General features: G+C 37.2%; 1 protein-coding gene and 1 non-coding gene across 6 annotated transcripts; one reads left to right on the top strand and one right to left on the bottom strand.

The window, feature by feature from the left end:
• Nucleotides 1-1,216: 1,216 nt before the first annotated feature.
• On the top strand, nucleotides 1,217-1,298 carry trnal-uag. Its single transcript has one exon. It is a non-coding gene; the product is annotated as a tRNA-Leu (tRNA).
• A 793-nt stretch (nucleotides 1,299-2,091) lies between these two features.
• sdr42e2 (short chain dehydrogenase/reductase family 42E, member 2) lies at nucleotides 2,092-13,476 on the bottom strand. 5 transcript variants are annotated; one of them, XM_044100346.1, is made up of 13 exons: nucleotides 13,173-13,439; nucleotides 12,664-12,863; nucleotides 11,874-12,321; nucleotides 10,918-11,013; nucleotides 8,519-8,576; nucleotides 8,206-8,324; nucleotides 8,025-8,100; nucleotides 6,760-6,842; nucleotides 5,589-5,726; nucleotides 5,427-5,492; nucleotides 5,224-5,287; nucleotides 5,063-5,136; nucleotides 2,402-3,004 (listed from the first exon to the last, which is right to left on the bottom strand). In XM_044100346.1, the coding sequence occupies exons 2-13, from the start codon at nucleotides 12,780-12,782 to the stop codon at nucleotides 2,762-2,764; spliced, it is 1,584 nt and encodes a 527-aa protein (XP_043956281.1). In that variant the 5' UTR covers nucleotides 12,783-12,863; nucleotides 13,173-13,439; the 3' UTR covers nucleotides 2,402-2,761. The 5 variants fall into 5 exon arrangements, with proteins under 5 accessions (XP_043956285.1, XP_043956281.1, XP_043956283.1 ...); XM_044100348.1 differs by having other exon boundaries at nucleotides 12,664-12,813; XM_044100349.1 differs by having other exon boundaries at nucleotides 12,664-12,813; nucleotides 13,187-13,439.
• Between the last annotated feature and the right edge of the window lie 10,573 nt (nucleotides 13,477-24,049).

Below are 24,049 nucleotides of genomic sequence, written 5' to 3'. Positions count from 1 at the left end.
TCAAGAGGGATAAAGTCCCAACAAAAGAGCAGACATCAGATAGAGCATGTTGTAGCTTTAAATTTGTGCAAGATTTTTTTATTTCACGTACATGTCCTGTGGTATTCTTAGTTGGTAAGTGGTACAAAAAACTGTTTTCTATTAATCATTTCTCAAGTTTTAAAAATAATGAAACAAATTTCAATAAGGCACAGCTAACAAGAGGAAATACAAAAAAAGCAGATTTCATACAATGATTTTATTTTATTTATGAAGGAGAAAAAGCAGTTACTGGTTGTGCCACCTTTAGCAGTAACTGAGGTGGTTTGCTTTAACAATATACCAGAGTATCTATCTCAAGTTTAAATTCAGGCTTTGACTAGGCCAGTCAAAAACCTTAATTAGGCACAATACTTGCTTAATTGCTTTGGGATATTTCTCCCAAAAGTCTTGGGAAATATCGAGGAAAATATTAAATATTGTGAAATTTTTGCACAGTCTCAGTCTTTTTGAGTCATAAAAGCTGAAGCCAGTGCTGTAGCTGTTGATTTAGTTTTTTATGGCCTCCTATGAGTCATCTGGGTGCCTTTAGACTAATTTTATTTGGTTGGCTGTTCAGGGGCGTTTCTATCAGAACCGTTCCATGTTTTCTCCATTAGTGGACAGCCACTCTCACTAAGTACCTAACCCTTAGAAATGGCTACATAACCCTTTCCAGACAAATAAATGACTCTGTTTCTGCTTCATGTGGTTGATTTCTTGATGGTGAAATATTTTAAGTAGTAAATTAAGCTATACGTCAAAGTAGTTATCATTTGAAATATCTAGGTTTTTTCAGATTAAATCGTTTGTTTTGATGTAGAACTGTTTTGAAAATTAAACTGTAGCGCTATAGTTATCCCTTTCGCTTAGCAAGTATGGGTGACAGAAAGTAACTACTGTTTCTACATTATTATGCCACCCTACGCTGAATTAACAACATTTCTGCACATCTGATATAAATATTTGTGACTCCAACTCAGCACAGATTCCTCATTCCTCATCCTTGAATTTCCGGGACCTTAGTTCCTTATGAACAAAAAGAGCCTGTGTACACCGCCTACAAAGGAAATAAAGTAAGTTAACATCCATTTTAATCAAACCGCATTATATAAGTCAAAAATCTCGTTGCACTGGACTCACTTTACCCTTTCTACTGTCAGTTATGTAACGTAGTTTTCTGCGTTCAAGCAGTCAAGGTAGCGTGGCCGAGTGGTCTAAGGCGCTGGATTTAGGCTCCAGTCATTTCGATGGCGTGGGTTCGAATCCCACCGCTGCCAGGCAGATTTTTTTCCATTAATGTTTGTTTTACTTGAAAGTGTAACAATAACCAATTCAATGATATCTATTAAGCATGTTAAGCATAAAAGCTCTGCTGACTTCGATAAATTCCTCATATTAATAGCTATATTAGCTATTAAAATGATTAGAAGTGCATCAGCGCTCTCTGGTGGGCATATTTAGAATAGCAGTAGAAATGTTGAACTCTTCTGAGTCTATGAATATTTCTGTTTTGCTTTTAAACTTTGGCTGTGTAGAAGTATATAGCAAACGATTTGACAAGACTGTGTATTTTGGTAATATTTTCTTCATTATTTTTAGTTAAAGTCTTCTGTAAACCTTGTTTGAACTAAAAACGCCAACCTCTGTCAGTTATTTACTGTGACATTAACTCCAATTCAACATTCATTTTTAAATAAGCTATTATTTTAAGTTGATTTAGATTGTTCTTTTCATTCCCTATTGTTGAAACAATTGTTGACATTTCAGAATTTGACATTTTATGCTAATGTTTTTTTTTTTCAATCTAATCCTATTTGCTTGCATTTTTTCTACTTTTGATTCAATTGGATGCATGTTTGTGCTTTTTTATGTCTTATTTTATAGCTAGCTTTCAGTGGGTTTCTTTGTAGTCATAGTTTTAAAGGTTACCTTAGCATTTAGCATAATTGCTAATTTGCTAAGGTTGCTTTAAAAGATTATGATTGTGTTCAAAATAAATAAATATGCATTTAGGGAAAAATACCTTAAGTATCTTTTTTACAGAATAAAGCAGAAAGAGGGGAAAAGATGGAAGCATTTTATTAACTAAATATAGAATTTAAGAAGATAGAATTACAGAATGTTCACAGCTATTTTCTATATAGTGAAAACTGAATTTTGAAAGGATAATCAGGAAAGAACTGGGAAATAAAATATGTTTCTATGACAATCTTCTAAAGGGTGTCTTTTGGAGGTGTAGCACAAAATGCAAGCAAGCCCAAGAGTTAAGATTTTTTTCTTTAAATAGAAAAAAAATTATTGAAATTGTAAATATTTTCATTACTTTTATTAGTAACAAGAAAATGTTTGATTTTAACATCCATTAAACATTTCATTCATTATAATTATTTTATTTCTAAAAGTGTACAAAATAGCAACCTCTGTAGTAAATAGCAGTCACAAAAGAATGCTATACAAACTGGAAGCATGCTTCAATAAATGACAATTACATAGACCAAAAAAAAAACTAAGCTATTAAATTCATAAATATAAATCTCCCTTAACACTTTCAAGCTTACATAACTTTAAAAGAAAAGGGAATTTGTCTAAACCTACATTCAATAAATTAAGTCTTATTTGAAGAGGAGAAAAAGAAAAAATGACTCTTGATGAGTTGAACTCTGCACAAGTGAGAGAAGAGTACAAATTTGTTGCAACAATTAGTTTTGAAAGCCTCTCCATCCGACATTGCAACAACTATTTAATTGAGGAGGCCATAGATTATGAGTAGCACCAGGCCGAGTCCCAGCAGCAGCAGCAGGATGCCTCTTTCAGCCAGCTGCCTGACAGAGGGCAGGGATAAAGAAATTGGGGTGTCACGACTTTGCCGGATCTTGAGGTAATGCTCCACGGAGTCCGCCAGGCTGTACGACTGTGGGCAGTAACCCAGTTCTTGACGGGCCTTGTCGATTTTGAAGGTGTGGCTCACTGTGATGTTTCGGACCTGCAGGAGAAGATATAAAACCCTCAGAAATCATTTCAAGAAGCTCTTGAAGCAGTTGCAGATAAAAGTAATCTCATTCTAATTTCTAACTTTCATAACCTGATGTTGAAGAAAAGTAACCCTGCAGAATTATGTTGCCACTATCACGTCATCCGTGTGAAGTCCAAACAGAGGAGGGGAGTTTTTCTAGTTTTGCGTCTTCACAACTGGCTTTTTTCCATTCTCAAAAGCTCACACCTTTTACAGAATATCAACATAAGTTTTTTTCTGTATGACTCGTGCACAGTTAGTCCACGTGATCTTGTATAAGACAGTACAGCCAGGGAGTGAAAGATCAACACAGACTTACTAAAAATACCTTGATTTGGCATGTGAAATTTCTTCATGTGATTAAAGAATTACACACACACAAAAAATTTAATATAAAACTCAATATGGCACCATGGCAACAGCCACTCCACTGATGGCGCTTCCTGTTATCAGCATGTCAAACCTTCCTGCTTTGACCCCACAGCATTAAATGTTTTATTCACGGGGCAACCATCGATCTGAGTGGCCTGCAGCCGCAGTCTTACAGAATGAGCACCAGGTAAAGTCTGCGGCGCTCAGCTTTGGTTTCGGCTTCATGACACATTTATGAAGACCCGACGGGCCAGCAACCAAGAATCCTCAGGTCTCACGGTGAAGACCTCCAGACAATTATTTAGCCTTACAGCAGCCACAGGAGGACTTTACAGTGAGTCCCATGGAGGACTAATTATTATTACTTAGTGATATTAGACAAAAGGGCTGCTTGGTTTAAAAAATAATCCATTCAGTCAACTGGTTGCATCTCAGACTAGAATGAATAGACAATGACACAATCCATGTTATTTCTAAACTCCATAGTTCAAAAATAATCTCCCAAAAAATAAGTGTGGAGAACAGTTTTTAAAATGTATTTTCCTAAATTATGATGGTAAAGTAAGAAAAAGGAAATACAGTGTTCCACCAAAATATTCATACCGCATCTAGAGACTGAATGATTTGAACATTCTTCATGGAACATGACTCAAACTCAGACAGGTTTGAAGAAAAGCATGTGTAACACGGTCAAATTAATTTAGGTCTGGACTTCGACTGGACCGTTTTATCACATGAACAAACTTTTACCCAAACTGTGGCTCTTGTTGCATGTTTTACAGCATCTAAAAGTTTGTTTTTTCTGTCAGCTTTCACCAACTCCCTGGCTTTCTGAGGGAAAGCCTTCCCTCAGCATGATGCTGTCCCACCATGCCTCAATGCAAAGATGACATTTTCATCAGGATCAATAATGTTAGGGTTTTTTTTTTTTTTTATAATTTTGAAGGCAGTTAGCCAAATTTCATTTAGAGATATAAGAGTAAAGATGCACACCAAGCTGTTCAGATTTTTATGTATCCCTTCCCTGTTGTCCCATCAAATTAAACTATTTAAAATAAATTAATAAAAATTTTATAATGGGGCAAAATATAAAACAGCTGGAATTATGAATACTTTTTCTGAGACAGAAGACAACCATAAATCTGGACTCTGAGCAAAGAAACCTTTCATTCTTTACTGCATGCAGTGGCATCAGCCCTCAGGACACATTAGATCAGGTTTAGGCATTTACAATTGTTCTTACTCTTCATTCTGGAGGATTAATGTCTGAAAACTAAGCTCATGTGAATAGAGAGATAAATTAAATAGGTTTTTATCTTACATGCATTTCTGCAGTTGTCAGGATAATAATTGGGTTGGAATGTTATTTCCTCAAGCATTACAACAGGAAATATTTCTTACGTGGGAGAAAAGAAATCACAACCAGGGAAAAACTGGCTTTGCTATGTCTTGATAGCGAGTCAATTAGTGTGTGATCTTTCTACAGGAGCCTCAGCATTTTATTTAAATGACTGTGACATCCACTTCTGAGCCAATTTTTTCTACCAGCATTTTTTGTATCTAGGACTGGAAGCACAGCCTTTGCTTCTCACTGACTTCTCCTAAGTCAAATAGAAACCCTAGAAAAGCATAAAAAATAGAAAGGAGTGGGCTTACCTCACTCCTGGTAAAAAGCAGAGGCACTTCGATCACCGGGCTCAGAATCACATGTAAATACTCCACCAGAATAGCTTGAAAAGAGGACAGTCAGAATGAAAATGTCTAAAAAAAAAAAAAAAAAAAAAAAAAAAAAAAAAAAGTCGTGAGCCGTGAGCTACCTGCTGAATAGACAAGAGAAACTGGGAGGGTTATTGATGGTCTGCTGTAGCCCAGTTTTTCAAACTGCGAAGATAAAAAAAGAAAAGAAATAAAAATCCCCTTAGACTAAATTCTCAAATAAATTGCGTTTGTGTGTCATCACAAGTCCTTATAGGTTCACTTCACAATAATGGATAAAGTTAACCCAAAGATTTTGACTCACCAAAGGTGTCAGCCACTCAAACAGATTGACTGAAAGGCCATCATTAATAAAATATGCCTGCCCGCTCTGCAAAATGGCAGAAACATTTTTAAAAGGACACGTAAGTAACTCAGACTGAGACAGCGACGAAAGTCTGTGTGGAACTGTGTCTTTGCTACTCACAGCGATGCAGCCTTTCTTCTTTGTGAGAGCCTCAGCTGCAAGCTTGTGGGCCAAGACCAGATTATCTACGTGGACCCAGTTCATCCTGGCTGCTGGGTCTCCAAAGCTGAAGCTGAACAAGCGCCGCTCTATGTTCATCTGACACAAAGAGCAAGAAATATGCAGCTTAAGATCCAGTTTTCACCAGATACATGTGGCATAGTGCAAGTTAGATAATGTGCCTACCAGTGTTTAATTCAAATCAGTTAGATTTTTAAAAGCGAGACAAAATCAAGAACACAGATCTACGGTCAGAAAAAAAATCTCACAATTTACAACCTTGTATTTTCTATTAACACGCACCTAATTTCAGCCACACATTTTTTGCCCTGAATCTCAATTTTTTTTTCCCGTTTTTGAGCATAACAAGCTTCAACGTTTATACATTTTGCTAAATTATTTTTAAAAAAAAATGTAGCAAACCAAAGGTACAGAAGCTATCTAAATCTCATTTTATCCAATGAGTACAGAGATTTGTATCTTTTCTTTAAAAAAGAAAGTTAAACTATACATAGACGTTCTAAAATATCTGTTTTATAGGTGTTCTCCACAATAAAATGATTCAGGACACATATTAGCCAATGATTAAGTATTTAGATTTTGATAAAATAGTTAGTTTTCAAACATACAGTAATTTAAGGATTGGTCAACCTCTACCAAAATAAATAAAAAAATAAATAAATACTATCACTATTAGTAGTTGTGGTAGTATGGATGTAATTCATTTGGTTAATCTGAAGCTGGTTAGAATGTAAATAATTTGCTGATATGTCTTTGTAGCTGTGACACCAAAATAATTTCTATGTTCATTAAAAGATACCTAAAGAAAACCAAACTGTACAACAACTTTATTGGCTAACTTCTAGCAGATTTAACGCCGTACAGCACAAATATTTTGCCAAGGTTGCTACAATTATACATCACTTGCAGAAAATTAAAAGTTATGATCTCAGCCAAATGCTAAATGCCTTACTACATCCAAACCTCCGACGACTGCTACCATGCAGGGGGGTAAGAAACTAGAAGAAAAGGCATCGTAACTGGATGCCCGGAGAGCTCCATCAATAATGTAAACTCTTCTAACAGGAGTGCGTGCTGCCAGGGCGGCCCTCAGACATGGCTGTTTGCTCACCATCACTCTGTGAAGATGTCTCCTTTCTCCAGGTCCATAGATGCCACACGGCCGCAGGACGCAGGTCTCCAGTTTCCCTCCACCTGAGGAAATAAGAGCAGGAATGAATATGCAAGTTTTTTTGGTGTGGGGGGATCAAACTAAACAAAACTCATATATCCAATGTAAGGACATATGTCAACAAAGACTTGGTTTCAATCATTTGACTGCTCTGCAATGATGGATTGTCGAGACTCATGCAAATAAGACAAAACAAGCAAACAAAAAAACGGGCTGAGGCAGGTTTTTATGCAAGGTATCATTCTGAAAGTCAAATAAGCGCAACATCTACAAGAGCAACAACATAGCATGAAAGCATGAGAGCAGAGCAGCTACAGTGAGGTAAGAATGTAAATGTGTTTTGTTGCATCCCCCTGCTGCTGAGGTGACTTAATGCCAGTGGAAAAAAATGTCCTCCGATAGCAGATACACACACATTAAGCTGCAGTATATAACGTGACACCTGCATGCTTTATGCTTAATTAAATGTATGGGAAAAAGATCAGTCATAGTGAGTTGGGTTACACTGAGGAATGGAATAAGAAACTATATAGCAGACATATAAAGCACAATTCCTCACAAGAGTTTCCTCTACAAACTAAAGTAAAACAAACTTTAATTCATTTTACTTTAGTTTTTTGTGATAGACCAGCCCAAAGTATAGTATGCAAATATGTTCAACACCTTTTCATTAGTTTCCTGCGTAAAAAAATATCCAGTATAGTCAAACCTTTACAAGTCACATCATCAGTGAGCACAATCCACCTGTCAGTCATTGTAAATACAGCCGTTATTTGAAGATCTCAGGAGTTTCACAGAAAAACTGCAGGAAAGTTGTAGAGAGGTTTAAAGTAGGATTACGTCATGAAGCAATATATCAAGCACTGGACATCTAGAGCATTACTTGAAAATTAAACGTTTTTTCTTTTATATTGTTTCTTCACGTCATGATAATGCACCATTTTGTGTTGCTCTAACGCCTAAAATCAAAGAACAATTTCAAATGTGTTGCAACATCATAAAATGTTCAGATAAATTACTTTTACAAATGACTGGAAAAGTCTTAGAGATTGGCATCAAGGGACCGTTTCTGCACACAATGAGTTGAACTTCACTCTCAGTTCTCACATCTGAACATACAAGACTGATTGCATTCTCCCTTATGTGCAACCTGTTTCTATAAATCTGCGCTCAGGTTGTCATTTTTCTCACTGATATTTCTGCACCTTTCACTGAGGACCCGTTGGCCGAGAGGACCATCCGCTCTGCCACTGCTTTAGTTCTGGAGTAGTGGTCGATGTGCTGGGAAAAAAAACCAAAACAAAAACACACAGATTCCTTACATGTCCTGGTGTTTAAAAATACAGTGTATGTGCAAGATTTAAGATGTGTTTGACTGCTGTTTACCAAATCACTGGGCACATATGGCACTGAAGCCTCATCCCCATCCACAATTGGTTTCCCAGCAAACACCACGTTGATAGTGCTGGTGTAGACCAGTCTGGAGATTCCTCTCTCTTTACACACTGACATAAAGCAGATCACAGCACAAAGCAAAGTTATACACCTGTGACAAATGACAGCTGGTAAAGGTTACTTCACACAACGGTGCAAAATTACACTCATCTATGTAGACACCGGTTGTAGGAAACACTATCACATATTTTAAGCATGAGACAGAAGTTAGTGCAGCACTTGTTGTCAAGGAACAATATCTCACCGTTTATGACATTATTGGTTCCTCCAACGTTGACTGATTCCACCTGATCCTTCCTCAGCTGGGTTTCAGAGAAACAGTAAAAAAAAAAAACCACTTTGTCACGTTTCTTAAAAGAGGTTGTGTGAAAAAGCTAAGTACACTCTTACTGCTTCTAGAAGATTTGACTGGGAAAGTAGTTGTCTGAAGCTGCAAATCTGATGAACTGATACTCAAAGGAGCAGTATTAAAAGTTTGCATATAGGTGAGTGTTGGAAAAACATCAGCAACAACTTTAAAGTAGTAATTATTGCTTTAAATCAATCTGGAAAAGGTAATTCTTAAATTAATTGAAGTATTTTATTCTACATCTATTCAAAGATGAGAAACCTTTCTGGTAATCTTTACAAGGGGTCGAGGTTTCAGCAAATCCCGACAAAGTCAGAAGTGAACTATGAGCCACAACTCAAAAACTGCAGGTCCCACTCACCATATTAAGTTTGTAAAAAATGAAAAGGTAATGATTTGTTGAGAGGTTTGTCAGATTCTAAAAAGAATATGATCCCGTTTAAAAAGTTACACTTCCAAGTCGAGCATAAAATACATAATAGTAGCTATTAACCACGGTGGAGGTGGGGTGATGATTTGGGCTTCTTGCACAGCCACAGGATCCTAACATAGTCATAGAGTTGACCTTAAAAATTACAGTATCATAGTCAAATCTCAGGAAGCACGAACAAGATCTCAAACACAGCAACAAATTTTCTTTAAAGTGGTAAAAAAAAAACAACAACAAAAAAAACAAACAATAGAATCAATAAACCATTTAAAATACAGATCCCAACTTGATTAAAATGTTGAGTTGGTACATTAAAAGGGCTCTGCTAAAAGAATACATCAAGTTTATGTACGTTACACTGACTTAATAAACATAATCTGTGTAAAGGCCTCTGTTTCAAGTCCAGATCAGAAACTATGTGGTGATCGGATTGTGTGGCATTACATTCTTTCTTGTGAAAAAATTTAACAAAGAGAAACGTTAAACAAATCTATTGTAAATTTAATGAATTTAAGAACATGGTGCAAAACCCGAGGTGTACTTTGTAGTAAAATTTGTGAATTCAAGAAGTACCAGAGTATTTTACATTCTAAATGAAGTTCATCTGAATAGAATTTGTCTCTTGCAAAAGTATTCAAAGCCTTTCATTTTGCAACCACAAACGTCAGTGAATCATGTGACAAACCAAAACAAAGAATTACATAACTATATGGCTTATGCAGTCTGGTGTATGCTGACGCGTTTACATTCCCCTGCATTTATTCCACCCATCTTTCCATCTACTCTGACCAGCTTTCCTGCCCCCACACCATAATGCTGCCATTTCATGAGGAGTGCTGATTTGGGGATTTACATTGGGTTTTAAAATTGAGCCAAGAAGGTCAACTTGATCTCCTCTAATCAGAACAACCTCTTCCACTTGTTTGTTGATTCTCCAGTTTGTTTTTTTTATGGTTTTCTTTCAACAAGGTCAATTGCAACTCTTCTTATCAACAAAGTCTTATCAACAAATTCTTCCATCCAAGGTTTAGATCGCTGAAGTTCCACCAGAGTTTTAATTTTTGTTACATTTTGCCAGCTGATAAACCTCTGACGCTGCCACAGTATAGCTGCTTTTCAACTAAGGTGAAATTACACACAGTTACCAATCAGGTGATTTCTTCAAAATCACTGAATTTTATTTGGGGGTGTCAGATTAAAGGGACTAAACAAATGTAACATTTATAAGATTTTATCCATAATAATTGTCATAAAGCATGACTTAATTTGCTTTCAATTCTCAGTTTTGCACTTTGTGTTGGTCTGTCACATCACATTCCAACAAAACAAACTGAAAAAGTAATAAAGATCAGGGCTTGTGAGCATCTTTAAATGGATGTATTCAATCACAAACAGATAACTTTTCAGTAAGGAATGAACTCAAGTGTTCTTCAAGTATCTCAAGTTACATTTGATAAGTCACTTCACAATGACTCCAACAGGAATTCAGACCACGTACTTTACTGTAAGTGCAGTGTTTGGTTTTTCATGATGGACTCAAATCAAGATTTCCTTGCGAGTTGCCAGCACTGCTGATTTTGGTTTAAAAATCCTTTTAATTATTACTACTTCGCAGTGATCTTAGCTTATAACTCCCAAAGGCTTCACTCAGCTGGACAATTTTATTGTTTCAGAAGTTGTTTTATGACTAATTCACTGACAGCATACGGACAGGTACAGAGACAAACACCCTGTCGTTGGAGGACTTTTCGTTTGCAAGGAGAACGTGTTAACAATTTAGAGGCTTGTCTGGCTGCTGTGGGTTTCAGGGACATTCAGTATGGCCAACTCTAGCTCATATTTAAATAGGGAAGAGGAAGATCACCTGCTCTGGTCCAGACATGCCATAAGATGCTGTGTGAAATATGCAGTCCACTCCTTCACACACTTTGTGTAGGGAGGAATAGTCCCGAATGTCGCTCTGAAAGAAACAGTGAAAACCATGATGAGGTTATTTTTTTGCAAAAAGGGAGTAGTGTCTGCTGCATATGTAAATTAAAAAAAAACATTTAAAAATATTTTTTTTGTTAAGTGAAAGCCTGCCAACAGCAGTGCACAGGTGAAACCTGATTCATGTCTCCTCCCTATGTGACCCAGCAGGCAGCTGGTGCTCTGAAACAGATCGCTCACCTGCGTCTCCAGCCAGCACACTGACCTGACGCACACACAGTAACACTAGAGCTCAACTTCACAGCTAACAGCTGAGTGAGCTGTACTGTTTGGCTGCAAGAGAGCAAATACTACAAACCGATTACGAACCAAACTAAATCATCTCAGCGAATAAATTAACTAATTCAAGAAAAATATCCTTGCAAATAAATAATAATGAAGAAAAAAATTAATTAAGAAGAACTATACACACTATATAAATAAATAAATAACAAACTGAATAAACAAAACAAAATAAAAATTATAAAAATTATATTCTATGTTTGAATATAAGAAAAAATAACAAATATATATATATATATATATATATATAGAATATATATATATGTGTGTGTGTGTGTGTGTGTGTGTGTGTGTGTGTCTATATACATATATAAGTATATGTATATACACATACATACATATATGTATAGTTTATTCATTTGTTATTTTTTCTTATATTCAAACATAGAATATAATTTTTATTATTTTGATTTTATATATAAATATATATATAGATATATATATATATATATATATATATATATATATATATATATATATGTAAAAAGAAAGGCATGATAGTGGGGGGAAAAACAGAAGTATTGGGGTTTCTTCCCCCGTGAGAATCACCTGAAGGAAGATTGCTCCATCAGGAATATCCCAGAGAGGCTTGTTGACATCCAGAAGGATCACAGTCATCCCCTCACTGGCCAGCTCCTTCCCCAGCCTGAAGCCGAAATATCCCCCTCCTCCTGTCACCAACACCTTCCCTTTGCAGCTGTCCCAGGCTGCTGTTCCCACCTCCTGTCCCAGTCTTGAAGCAGCACAGTTGTGGCTGTTGCAGGTGCCTGCCATGGCCCCGTTGACCCTGTGGCGGAGGGCCGGCGCGGACCCAGAGAAAGCTACCAAGGATGGATCGCTCAAGCACGGCTTGTGAGGGAGGTTTGAGTGGTTGAGTGTGTGATGCCCACCGGCCTGCAGGCGAAGCAGCGGGGCGCCGTGGCAGGGCAGCTGCTTCATCTGGCACATGGAGGCCCCACTGTCACCCATGCTGGGGCTGTACAGGTCAATAGACATCCTGATGGAGGAAACAGTGAAAGTACTGAGAGGTAGACAAATCTCGTGAGTTATTTGTTTGACATGTATCTTCAGCTTTTTCACAGAAATTCAGCTTGTTATTTTTCAATCTCCAGCAATTAGCTGAATGTGACAAGTTTAAACTGTCCTAGCTGTTACACATAAGTTATTATTAGATGCTTTGTATATTATTAAATTTAAAGTAAATACAAAAAGCTTAAATTTCCACACGATAATGAACATTTTACAAGAACTTCTCCTGTTAAATTGCTCCAAATGTCTGCTGCTTTCTCCCTAAAATTATCTTAAGCTGCTGGGAAGCTTTTCTCATGATTTGACTCACCTTATTGCGTTTCTCCTTGCCTCACATCCATACCTGTCCCTGTCGGCTGTCTTATGAAGAAATTCCGGCTCTGCCGAATCTGTGGGCCCTCCATACACTCCACCCTTCATCCCGCCCATCAGACACCTAAAGCATCTCCTATCGTAATGTCTAGATGAAGCGTGCAGGGAGAATCCTTGGTGTAAAAGCAGTGCCTCTTCCTTCATTTAATAACATAGGCCAACATTTAAATAGAACGTCATATATTAGATGCTTGATGCATGTTAAATAATAGGAAAAAGAATTTTGTGTGCATAATTTTTTCCCCCCCGATTCATATCAAATTTTGAATAAAACTCTGAGGGTGGCTTTATAAACTGCAATTAAAAGTGTGTCTTATAAAAGGGAGAACAAGGAGCTTGCTTGTTGTCTAGGCGACATTGTCAGTAATTACCGTATATTCCGAACTAAAGAGGGCACCTCAATATAACCCGCACCTACAAATTTTAAAAAAAAAACTGGAGGCGTACATATATAACCGCACCGGGCTTGTAATCCGCTAGTATCTCCGCCGTTCTCGGTTTTCAATAAATCTGCTATTATGGACGCAGCCTTGCGTCTCCAACGCTGAACCACACCGAACTTATGTGCAGCGGCTCTATTTCCCTCCTGCACTTATCAGATCGATAACCTTAACCTTAAACTTAAAAGCGGCATCTTGTAACTCGTCTTTTAACTCATACCCCCTAGAGTTTCAAGAAATTTCTCCGTCGTGACAGCCGCTAGCATGTGCTTGTTCCAAATGTAAATTAGCGCTTTCTTCTTTGATTTCCAATTTTGACTTCCAATGATTCACTTCCTGCTAAAGAGCCCCCTGGTGGTTGAAGAAAAATCCACACAAAAGCCGCACCAGGCTACAAGCCGCATGGTTCAAAGCGTGGGAAAAAAAGTAGGGGTTTATAGTCCGAAAAATACGGTAACATAATTTCAGTACCCGAAACAGGAGGCCAGCTGGAAAAGCCTGCTGAGGTTGTGCAAAAACCAGTCACTTTATCTCGCGTTATAACATTACGGCTTTTGTATCAGAACTGACATTCTTGATATGAGGAGGAACTGATTAAAAATGTGACATGCACTACAGAGTCAAAACAGCTGATATAATGCTTTAAATGGGTTGCTAATAAATTTTTATTCTTATCAGAGTCATTGGAAATTCAGAGATTTTTATGTTTTGAGCTCAGAAATGTTTTGCTCCTTTTACCTAAAGAGTAAAAGAGGACATGCCCAAACATAAAAGTTTCACTCTATTTCACAAGTTCTTCTTTTGCCAAAGGTTTCTTACCAACAACATGACAAATACAAGTTTACAACTGCATAGATGCAAAAGCTGTGCTGTAAACTGGAAATTTGTCACAAAATTTTGTCAACCAAGCTAACAGTACAGGAGCAGGGCGAGTGTTTATTAAAGACAACTCTGGATTAGCTGCAAAGAACCATAGCTCCAGACGGAAAATCTATCAACAGGAACAAAAATCTGATCTCTGGAAAAGTGGTGAACAAAAGCAAAAATAATGTAGCCTACACATTGGGGACACAATCAAATGTATTGGCATTCGTGTAAAAAGTTCACATTACACATAACCCTAAACGCAACAGCACCAACTAATTTGGATTATCTCACCGATTTTGCAGAGAGACCCTTTTCGGAAAAGCTGGTGCAGACACGTCCCAGAAGGTCTGCGGCTCAAACTGCAGGAAACTGTAATAAATTAAAAAAATCTTGTATGATTTTCCTTTGAAGTTAGAAATATGTACCACTTTTTGTCAGTCTATTGCAAAAAATACAAAAAAAAAAATCAGGGCTTGGTGAAAAAGTGTAAGGGCTATTCATAATTTTACAACGCACAACCAAGCGCCCTTAAAAAAGCAGAAAGAAACTGTGATGATTTAAAGGGCTTGTGTTAACTTTATCTACTATAGAGTAGACAATGTTATAGAGTATCTACATTTGGAAAAATAGAAAGTATGCCGAGCAAAGAAAACCTCTTCAGGTTTCAGTTCACATATTTCACAGTGTAATATGCTTTAAGGCTTTAAACTTTAGCTGGGAATTTAGTCTCTTTTCATTCATAGATGCAAATGACAGGTTAACTCCTTTTAATCATGTCATTTTGACTGAAATGCTGAACATTTACAAGCTAAATATCTTTACAGCATGCAGTTTTGTTATGAATTTCCAAACATTTGATTGATAAAGGATAAAAACCAAGGGAAAAACCAAATTTGTCAAAAATGTTCATGAGATTGATCTGGGTTAAGACGATAACAAACCATTTGCTGCTGTAATAATTTCGATAGCAAAAAGTCATCATGTAACTCTGCCTCCATCATCCGCGGAGAAACATGACGATAGTAAAGAAAAATGATAGAAACAGTGACGAGATGGAAAGAAAAACATAAGACAACAGAATAAAGCCGTATCATTTGGAGGACAAGTAACTCGACCAAGGCCAAATCGTCAGCAGCAGTCACTTCCTGAGCCCGGTGGTTTTGGGGTCAACAGAAATAGAGGCTTAATGTTTTATTTAGCTGGCAGCCGACAAGCAGCTGAACCTGAGATGACGGCTGAATACACTGTGAGTAGTTAAAGAGAGGAGGGGAAAATGCTTTAAGCTGCAGAGATCTGAGGCAGTTTGGAGATGTAACAACACTTAAGGTTCTAAAAACCCCTTTTTATTGTTATGTCCTCATTAATTAGTGATGCAATATCTAGTTAGATTTTTGGCTATGGTTTAGTAGCATGCTATTATTTTTTATTTGATCAATCTGTTGTTAGTGGAAGCACTCTGACATGCGGATGCATTTGCCCCTTTGCAAAACCTTCTTCTTAGATTCTTTATATTTCTAATAATTGCTTGAAAGGAATTCTCTTTAAAAAATATTAAGATGACCGACTTATTTATTGTGAAGTAGAAGTATTTTCACATTTGTTTGTTTAATCTGAAAACCTTAAAATCCAGTTCAGAAGTTAACGACAAGCAAACATTATTGAGATGAGATAGAAATTGAACCTTTTGGTATAAACACATTAGAGGAAATAATAATAACACTGGATATAAATAGACAAAACTGACCATACTCACTATGAAACAAGGCGGTGGCAGCATAATGCAGCACCAAACATGATCTCACCTAGAGGTATATGTCAACACTTTTGTTTAATTTGGTCCTGGTTCCTTTAGTGGAAATGCAGAGGGGAGATAAACTACCCAAGGAAACTACAGGAGTTCATCAAGCTGAAGCTCACCTTTATGGGTAGAGCGGAGGTTCTTTCTCTAGCAAAACATCATGAGAATCCGTGACTTGAAAACTGATGTTCAGCTGTAACTGCGTCTACAAGTTACGTCTGTGATCAGACGTTGTATGAAACAATTGTTGTTTTAAAACCTGTTGTGCTCCTTTGTCTTTGTGATGCTGTGTGATCACCAATGTTCTCTAACAAACATGTGAGGCCTGCACAAAACAGCTTAATTTAATCTGAGGTTAAATTGTACGCATGTGGATCTTATTTGCGAAGGAGCTAACTTTTGAAGGCAAATGGTTGGACTGGATTTTACTTAGGAGTAGAAAGGGAAACAAATGGTGCCAAAATTTGCCTTTATTGAATTCTAACCTATTTGCGTTGGATTGTCACATTAATCTCAACCACATTTATTGACGTAAAAACACAGAAGAGACCATTTTGTCTTTTGTGCCCTTTTGAAAAACATTATTTTAAATCATGGTATGTTGCTACACCTACACACCCCAGGAGAGAAGATTGTATTTTTAACACCATTAAATCACTATATACTGTTTCTTGTGACCATCAGACGTCTGTCTGCTGTTCTTCGTTTGTTAGCTCAGCACTCGGTGTGACAATGGTGGAGTTGAGTTACTTCCTCATTAAATGTTCTGCACTGCCTTGATTCACCGTCACCCTGCCTGACCTGCTCACTGGGAGCAGTGCTCAGGTACAGCCGGAGCTCTAAGGGAGCGATAAATCTGAAATTCAAGTAAAGAGTGGAGGGTGAAACCACAGAGGACATAAGAGATGTATAAAGAACAGCTTCCTGTTGTCACATCTATCTACTTAACTCCAAGTTGGCCAGCAATTGGTGAATGAATGAGAGTATGATTGGGTGAATAGACCTCTAATTTAGATGTTCTAGTATTTTGAAGCTGATCGTGATCCACCTTGACGTAATGGTTATATTTGTAATTTCTTACAGAATAGGTCATTTTGGCTGTTTAGGACTCTCATGGAAAGAAATCAAATAATCACGCCCCATCACTGGTATTTGGGTCATGCTTTTTTAAATCTACAGTTGCAAAGCTATCATCTTAAGCTCTGTTAAGCAGAGCTTAAGATAATAGCCACTCAGCAGATAGCTACTCAGTAGATAATTCAGCCATTTTCATATCGAATACCGAAGAATAACTACATTGTTTGTGCGGTTTTAGTCAGGAAATGGGTTAGGGGTTTTTGACCACGAGTACTCAGGAATCTGGCAGCAGCAACTGATGACATCTTTTTTCTGTCGTGGTGTATCCACTTTTCCTTTATCATTAAACTTGCAAATTATGCTTCCAGCTGTATCTACAAGAACTTTTATTGTTAGCTTTTGCATATTGTTTGTGCAAGGCAAGTAACAACTTACTTGACTTAACCCCCTCTTACCTAGAGGCCAAAAAATGTAGGGGCAATAGCATTGGTTCTCAGGAAAAATGGGATTTATTCAGGCACTTCAGATGTTCAATACAAAGCACTCCTGATGCAACCAATGAAACCATTGACGGATACTTTAGGTGTTGTCTGGGACCACAGCTAATTAGGATTTCTGCTCAGGAGACTGAATAATTCATTGAATGCCTGGAGGCAGGATTTAGTGCTATATTTGGATAGTCTTCTTGTAGCATTTGTTTTATTTAAATATCTAATGCTGCTTTATTAATTTGAATTCAAATTTATAATTGAGCCGTCAGCGTTGAATTACTTTAGATGCAGCTGTACTTGCGTTAAGAATGGGAATGCCAAACAGGAATGTTTACTTGAAAACTACCCATACATTTCAAGTCAGTGTATCAACATAAAGTAGTTGTTATCTCTGTATTAAATACAACACAACCGATCACATATTTCTGATCTACATGCTTCTTTATTTACTGTGGTGTCAGGAAATAATTGTATTTTTACTGAAGGTTAAGTAAATGTGAAAATCTCCTTCTGGTCTTCATTGTCCTGTGTGTATCCAGTCTCCTATCCTAAGGCTGATGGATTCGGCTCCAACCCCCTGCAGACAGAGCTGATCTAGTAAAGAAAGTGAGTATTTGAAAAAAAAAAAAAATACGGTGTTATTGTTATTATTAAGGGTCAAGAACTGAATAAGTGGTAAAGCTAATGTAGCTTTACCAGATCAGTTACACATTTTTGAATCACAAATCTGAAATCATCCTCAGAAAAGCATTATGTTTTTATGAATGACACACAAGAAAACAGTTCTGAGTCCACATCCAGAGTTGTTTCAGATATTTTAACCAGCAGAGGGCGCTAAGCAACAACGTTTATTGTATATCCAGAAATAGTCCACTTTATCGTTTGATTTCTGACTCTGCTTTTAAGCACAGTCTAGAAATTTGAATGGGAGGATGGTGAAGGAAGGGGGTACCTTTTTTTCTTTTTGATTTCTATCATGTTATAATATTATTCCCTTAACAAAAACATATGCATGACGTTGCCACCAATGTGCTTGACAATAGGTAGGATGCTTCAACTCAACTTCTCAGAGAAGTATATATTGCTCTCTTCTCTCAGAGAAGATAGCAGAATAAAATAAATAAAAAATAACATAAACTTAATTACTGTTTTTTTTTTTCAATGCATTGAAATCATTAACTTTGTTATCAATCCATATAATGCCAGCAGCACATTTACTTCAGGCTCATTTTAGAAGAGAAAACAGTGGCGGCAACAAGTTTATAAGGCAAACTTCTAAAATTTGAAAACTCTTTTTTTAAAATAAACCAGTTCACTTGAGAAAAATACAACAGGTTGGCCAAAAGAAGCAGAGGAACTTTATTTATAGATACATGAGATCAGGTTTGACATCTTTAATAAGCCCATAAGATTTCAGTCTCTGATTAACTGTGTTTATTTGAGATCGGTGGAAACAAAAACTACAGGATCTGACTTGTGATGATGTCAGATTAAAAAGTCATGAAGGGTTGGTCTGATGTATCCTGAGGGAGACTGATTATGTCTGCAGCAAAGTTCAAGGCAGCTCAGTGAATAGTTGATGGTGGGAAAGGAAAACCAGCTGCACCAACTAAAGCCTTGACCCCGATGTGAGGTCTGGTAGAAACGATGAGAAAAGCAGGTTCAGAAGGGCTCTGCAATACAGAAAATAAAGAGGTTAAAAAAAAGACAAATACATGAGAGCTGTGACACGTGAGGATAGGATTTTGGCTTTAATTCTGTGATAATTCAAACTCTTCCCTCTTTTGATCCAGTAGCTTAAAGCAGGAGGGGAAAAGCTTCGGACCCTGCATGCAGCTGAATAAATGAGATGGGAGCGGATCGAGGACAGACAGGAAGGAGGAAGTGATCCTCGTTGACCCTCATTCTGACTGAGAAGGAAATTACAATGAACCAGCAGCAATACTTGATAGTGAAATCAAACCTTAATTTTCCAGCTCTCTCTGCTGCTTCTTATTGCATCCAAACATAAAAAATGCAACTTATTTTCATTACAATTCATTTGTCAGACATTATCGAGAAGTTCATCTTCACCATACCTGAAAAAACAAAACTATATTAGAAGAGGATAGTATTTAAGTGGTAGTATTTAAAAAACACTGTGCTGGAGGTCAAACAGCAGAAAACTATGAGTGACATGTGAAGGAAAACAAACACAAGGAAGTGTTAACAGCTGCTTTTTGATGAAGATAGGCTAATTATAAACCAGGGTAACAATGTAATGACACAGCAGATCACTACAACATGCCAAATAGTGAGTTTAGACTAGACAGTGGCTGCTCAATGAATATTTTATACATGAATGTGAAAAATGACGTAGTGCTGACAGTGAATCCAGACTTTACAGCCAATCAGAGAAGAGGACACTTAAGGCTGAAAGCATTTTGTGTCTGGTTTGATAAAAGACACATCAGGGGTCGACTCAAAGGAAGAGGGTAAGAAATGTTAGTTATTTTGGTAACACTTTGTTTGATGGGTTGTGAATAAGACTGTCATGACACTGTCATAAACATGAGTAAGTCTTCATGAAGGTTCGTGACTGTTGTCATAAAGTGTCATTCAGTAAATCATGACGCTTTTAATACAAAGTTGACATTATTCAAAATGTCTTTATTATGGCAACTTGACATTAACTAAGACATCATAATCTGACACAAATTTGTTATAAAAGTATTGCTGATTAAACTTTAAAAATGATGTAGCTTTATGTTATTAAAGCTTAAGCTTTAATAACATAAATGTCTTCTTTTCTTGTCAGAGTTTTCTAGGAGGCATGATTACTTCTCATATCCACCCAAAAGATCAGAAGAAAAAAACCTTTAACATTAATAAAACAATCAGACTGTGCAATACGGACGTCTCTTCAAATAGTACAAAAACACATAATGAAGGATGTTCTGCATCCTGAGCTCTGCTGAACAAAACGCATCCTAACATGAAGCTGCCAGCGCTGTATTTCTCTCTTGGGAATGTGTTTTCAAGGTGTTTGCAGTGCTGCTCTTCCAACAGAAAAAAATATTTGAAAAATGTGCAAGGAAAGGAAATTTGCTGCAGTAGATTTTAGAGTTCAACATCTATTTTGTGTCATTTTTCTTTCACAGACACAGAGGATAGATATTAAATAGATGGCAGGCTCGCACATAATTCCTGAGAGGAAAGAACTGGAGTCTGGGGACTATGATGATAATGGCATCTAGCTGGCTTCAAGGACAGATGAAAAAGCAAGAAAGAGATCCGCTCGAGGAACTAAATGGCATTTTCTTTAAGAGCCAGTTTTGCTTTAGACCTAAAGACAATAAAAAATGCTCCTAAATGTGTTAGAAGCAAGGAATTTGACAAGCAGAGTATTTCATCCAACTGAAAGGGGGCATAAAACCAGTTCTGCCTACATCAAACTCTTCTCTCTTTTGAGCCAGTAGCTCAGAAGAGAGTAAAACTTTGACAGGTTTTACTTCATCTTTGCTGAAGTCACAGGCTTGCAGGTAATCGATATTTGGCGAGGTAACTTTGAGTCCACCGCTCCAGCAGCCAACCAGCCGAGGAGCGACCCTGATGTATCTGATGGAAATGTGCAGCCCTCAGCCTGAATGCTGCATTTGTCTGATTTATCTACTGCTGAAAGAAAGAGACATGTAAACACAAACAAAGAACGAGAGAACGGAAGTGCTTTGAGTCTGCATAAAAGACAAGGAGAGAGGACAAAAAGGATTATGGTCGTCTACTATCATAATGACTGCGGCGTCCTCCAGGCGTCCCTGACAGACACCATCAGCCTGGCTCAGATCCGATCTCTCTCCATGATGCAAACACACGGCACACATTGGCACACACCCCCACACACACACACACACACACACACACAAATGACACAGCAGATCATACATCCCGTGATTGAGGCTCTTTGTATCTTAAACTAAATGAGATAATTTCACTTTGTTGGGAAACAGAGGACATAATAATGTTTCACATCTATTAGTGGGGGGAAAAAAAACATGAATTTTGTGAACATCCATGTCTTATCGTTTGTGACACAGAGGTCTGTTAATTATAGCTGCTGCTGCTGCTGCAGTCCCAGCATGCACTGGTCCAGAGCGACTTCAGTGTGTGGAGCGCCACTGAAGGCAAAACAAAAGGAAAGAATAACTGGAAAAGGTGATGAGAATCAAAGAAAGGTGAAAATGTGGTGTGGTTACGCTTCTCCTCTAAATGGGTGTGTTGTGATCCCGTTTGTTTTGATCAATGCCAAACAGATTTCTCTTTTTTAAATCACATTATCTAAACAACAGACTTTAATTTTGTCAAGCTATAACCATTCACCTCAATGTATTTCATTACCATTCAGGAGGTTAAAATAAAAACTGAGCTCTTTCATGCAGATAGTCAAAATCAAAATCATGATTTACTTTATTCTGGTTTTTATCATAAAACTACAATAAGCCCCCAGACATTTGCAAATATTTGTGTTGTTTTTCAACTGGAAGGTGAATTAAACACCTCTGCACAATTTATGAATTCATCCTACAGCAGTTGGGTAAGAAAATTAATTTACTCAGTCCTAGGCTAAGTCCACTGCAGATTATAAGGTATTAAAACATTTTCCCCCCTTCCTTCTGGGACTCTTCTGTTTAATCCTATCTTGAGGGTAATTATGTTTATTTGGCTTGGAGAAATTATGGTATGTTTCATAGAAAACAGTATTTAAAATATCCTCTAAATGAATTTATTATGTAATAGTTGCAAAGCTCAGTTTCTTAAATCTTGGTACAAAATGAACTCGAGCAATCTGCTCTGTCTGTTGACTTCAGATGGAAAAACAAAAGTCTCTTTTTCGCAGCAGGATACATAAAATTATCATATGCATGTTTTGGAGCAAACAAATGCATTCACAGTCGTCCCTGTTGTGTGTGCGTTTTGCCGTTCTCGCCGAGGCACAGACTGTTCTCACATGTGCCCACACATTCCCAAATGACTCATCTAAAATAACACAAGAGGGAAATCAAAATAGAAATTAATACCCTCTTGAAAATAAACAGGAAGGCCCTGCAGAAACAAACCCCGGTTGACAGGCTTGGTCCTGTGGGCCACGAGAGTGCAGCTCCCACTGTTAAAACAACATACCGAACACACAGGCACCGGCTCAGCTGGCTTAAGGAACTGAGCAGCTTTAGAGGATAAAACAAGGTTTTGTTAATAATGGGAAGGGTATGTGTCAGCAGAACCATTGGAGACATGTTGATCAGCAGCAGGTGAGCACTGAAAGGTTGGATTATTCTGGGCTAAAGGTAAAGCAGCTACTGGGGCAACTAAAAAAAAGAAAAGCTGCAGAGACGTGCACCTTTAACTGACTGGACATTTAAATGCAAAATTCTATTAGGAACCACAACATGTGTAGCAAATACTGACCAGCAGTTATCTGCAAGAATCTTCTTCAAAATAACCAAGAGCACTCTGTGGGTAAAAGGGATCAGAAAATTTTAATTTTATCTTGCTTTTTGCTTATCTGAGCAAAAGCATAAGTCACTATAAAACTCACCAAATTGTGCTTCAAAAACAGAATTTTAATTTTAATGTGTGCATAGAAAATTGTCAAATGTTTTCATAGCATTAAAATGCACTATTGACTTACAAGGCCTTTTTATTGTATATTCTTACATAATCTAATTATTTGTGTGTCTACACGCTTCAACATTGAAAATATGTAAACATATTATAACAAAATTTCTGCATCATTTGTACTTTGATAGATTTACAATAAATACATCTTAAAACCTCAAAACAAAATTTGCTAGAAGTTGAGGATGTATTGTGTTTGTCAATCACTGTTTATGTTCAGCAAAAGCTTTGAAAAACATCCAGCTTCAGTGGTCTGAGAAAGATTCCCTTCTAATGTTAAGACAGACAATAGTGCAACAGTGAATGTTAGAGATTCTACAAACATTTGGTCCATTACACAAGAAAAACGCTGTTGGCATCAAAGTCACGGATGGACAGACGGATTATTTTAAAGTCTGAAAGAACGATCCATCATAACCTTTGGAACCAAACTCTACAACAATGATCTGCAGCGAACTTTGTCAGTCAACATAGAAAAGTTGTGTTTTTGCTGAGAAATACTGACGAGTAGCTTATAATTCAAGGATTGTGCTTTTTAAAATCAGATTTTCACCCTATTTTAAGCAAAATCTTCAACATTTCCAACATATAAATCCACATCGATGTGAGATTTGGTTGAAGGAAACCTGAAGCCGCAGTCTAACGGTTCTTCCTGTTAGACGCTCTTACAGCAGTGATGACTCCGTACAACAGCAGACTGTATCTTCGTGCATCCTTCTGATGCTCTCAACAGGAGTCAGCTCTCTGCCCACAGCTGTCAAAGACAAATTACCCATATGAGAATGTTGCATCTGTCAAAGCTGCAGATGTAGATCAGACGTTATAAATTAGTCATTCTATACAACTGGGCTGTGCACATTGACCAAACATTTAGTACAGTTTGGTCAAGGAAACAACTGAAGATAAGCAGTGTCTTCAATACGCATGTCATGATTCAATCACAAACATCGCAGTATTTATTGGAGTTTTATGTGAAAGACCAACACAAGCTAACATATA

The sequence above is a fragment of the Gambusia affinis genome, linkage group LG19 (assembly GCF_019740435.1).
Source record: "Gambusia affinis linkage group LG19, SWU_Gaff_1.0, whole genome shotgun sequence".
Taxonomy (NCBI): domain Eukaryota; kingdom Metazoa; phylum Chordata; class Actinopteri; order Cyprinodontiformes; family Poeciliidae; genus Gambusia; species Gambusia affinis.
The sequence above is the reverse complement of the archived record's forward strand: the minus strand, read 5'-3'. Positions and strand labels throughout refer to the sequence as shown.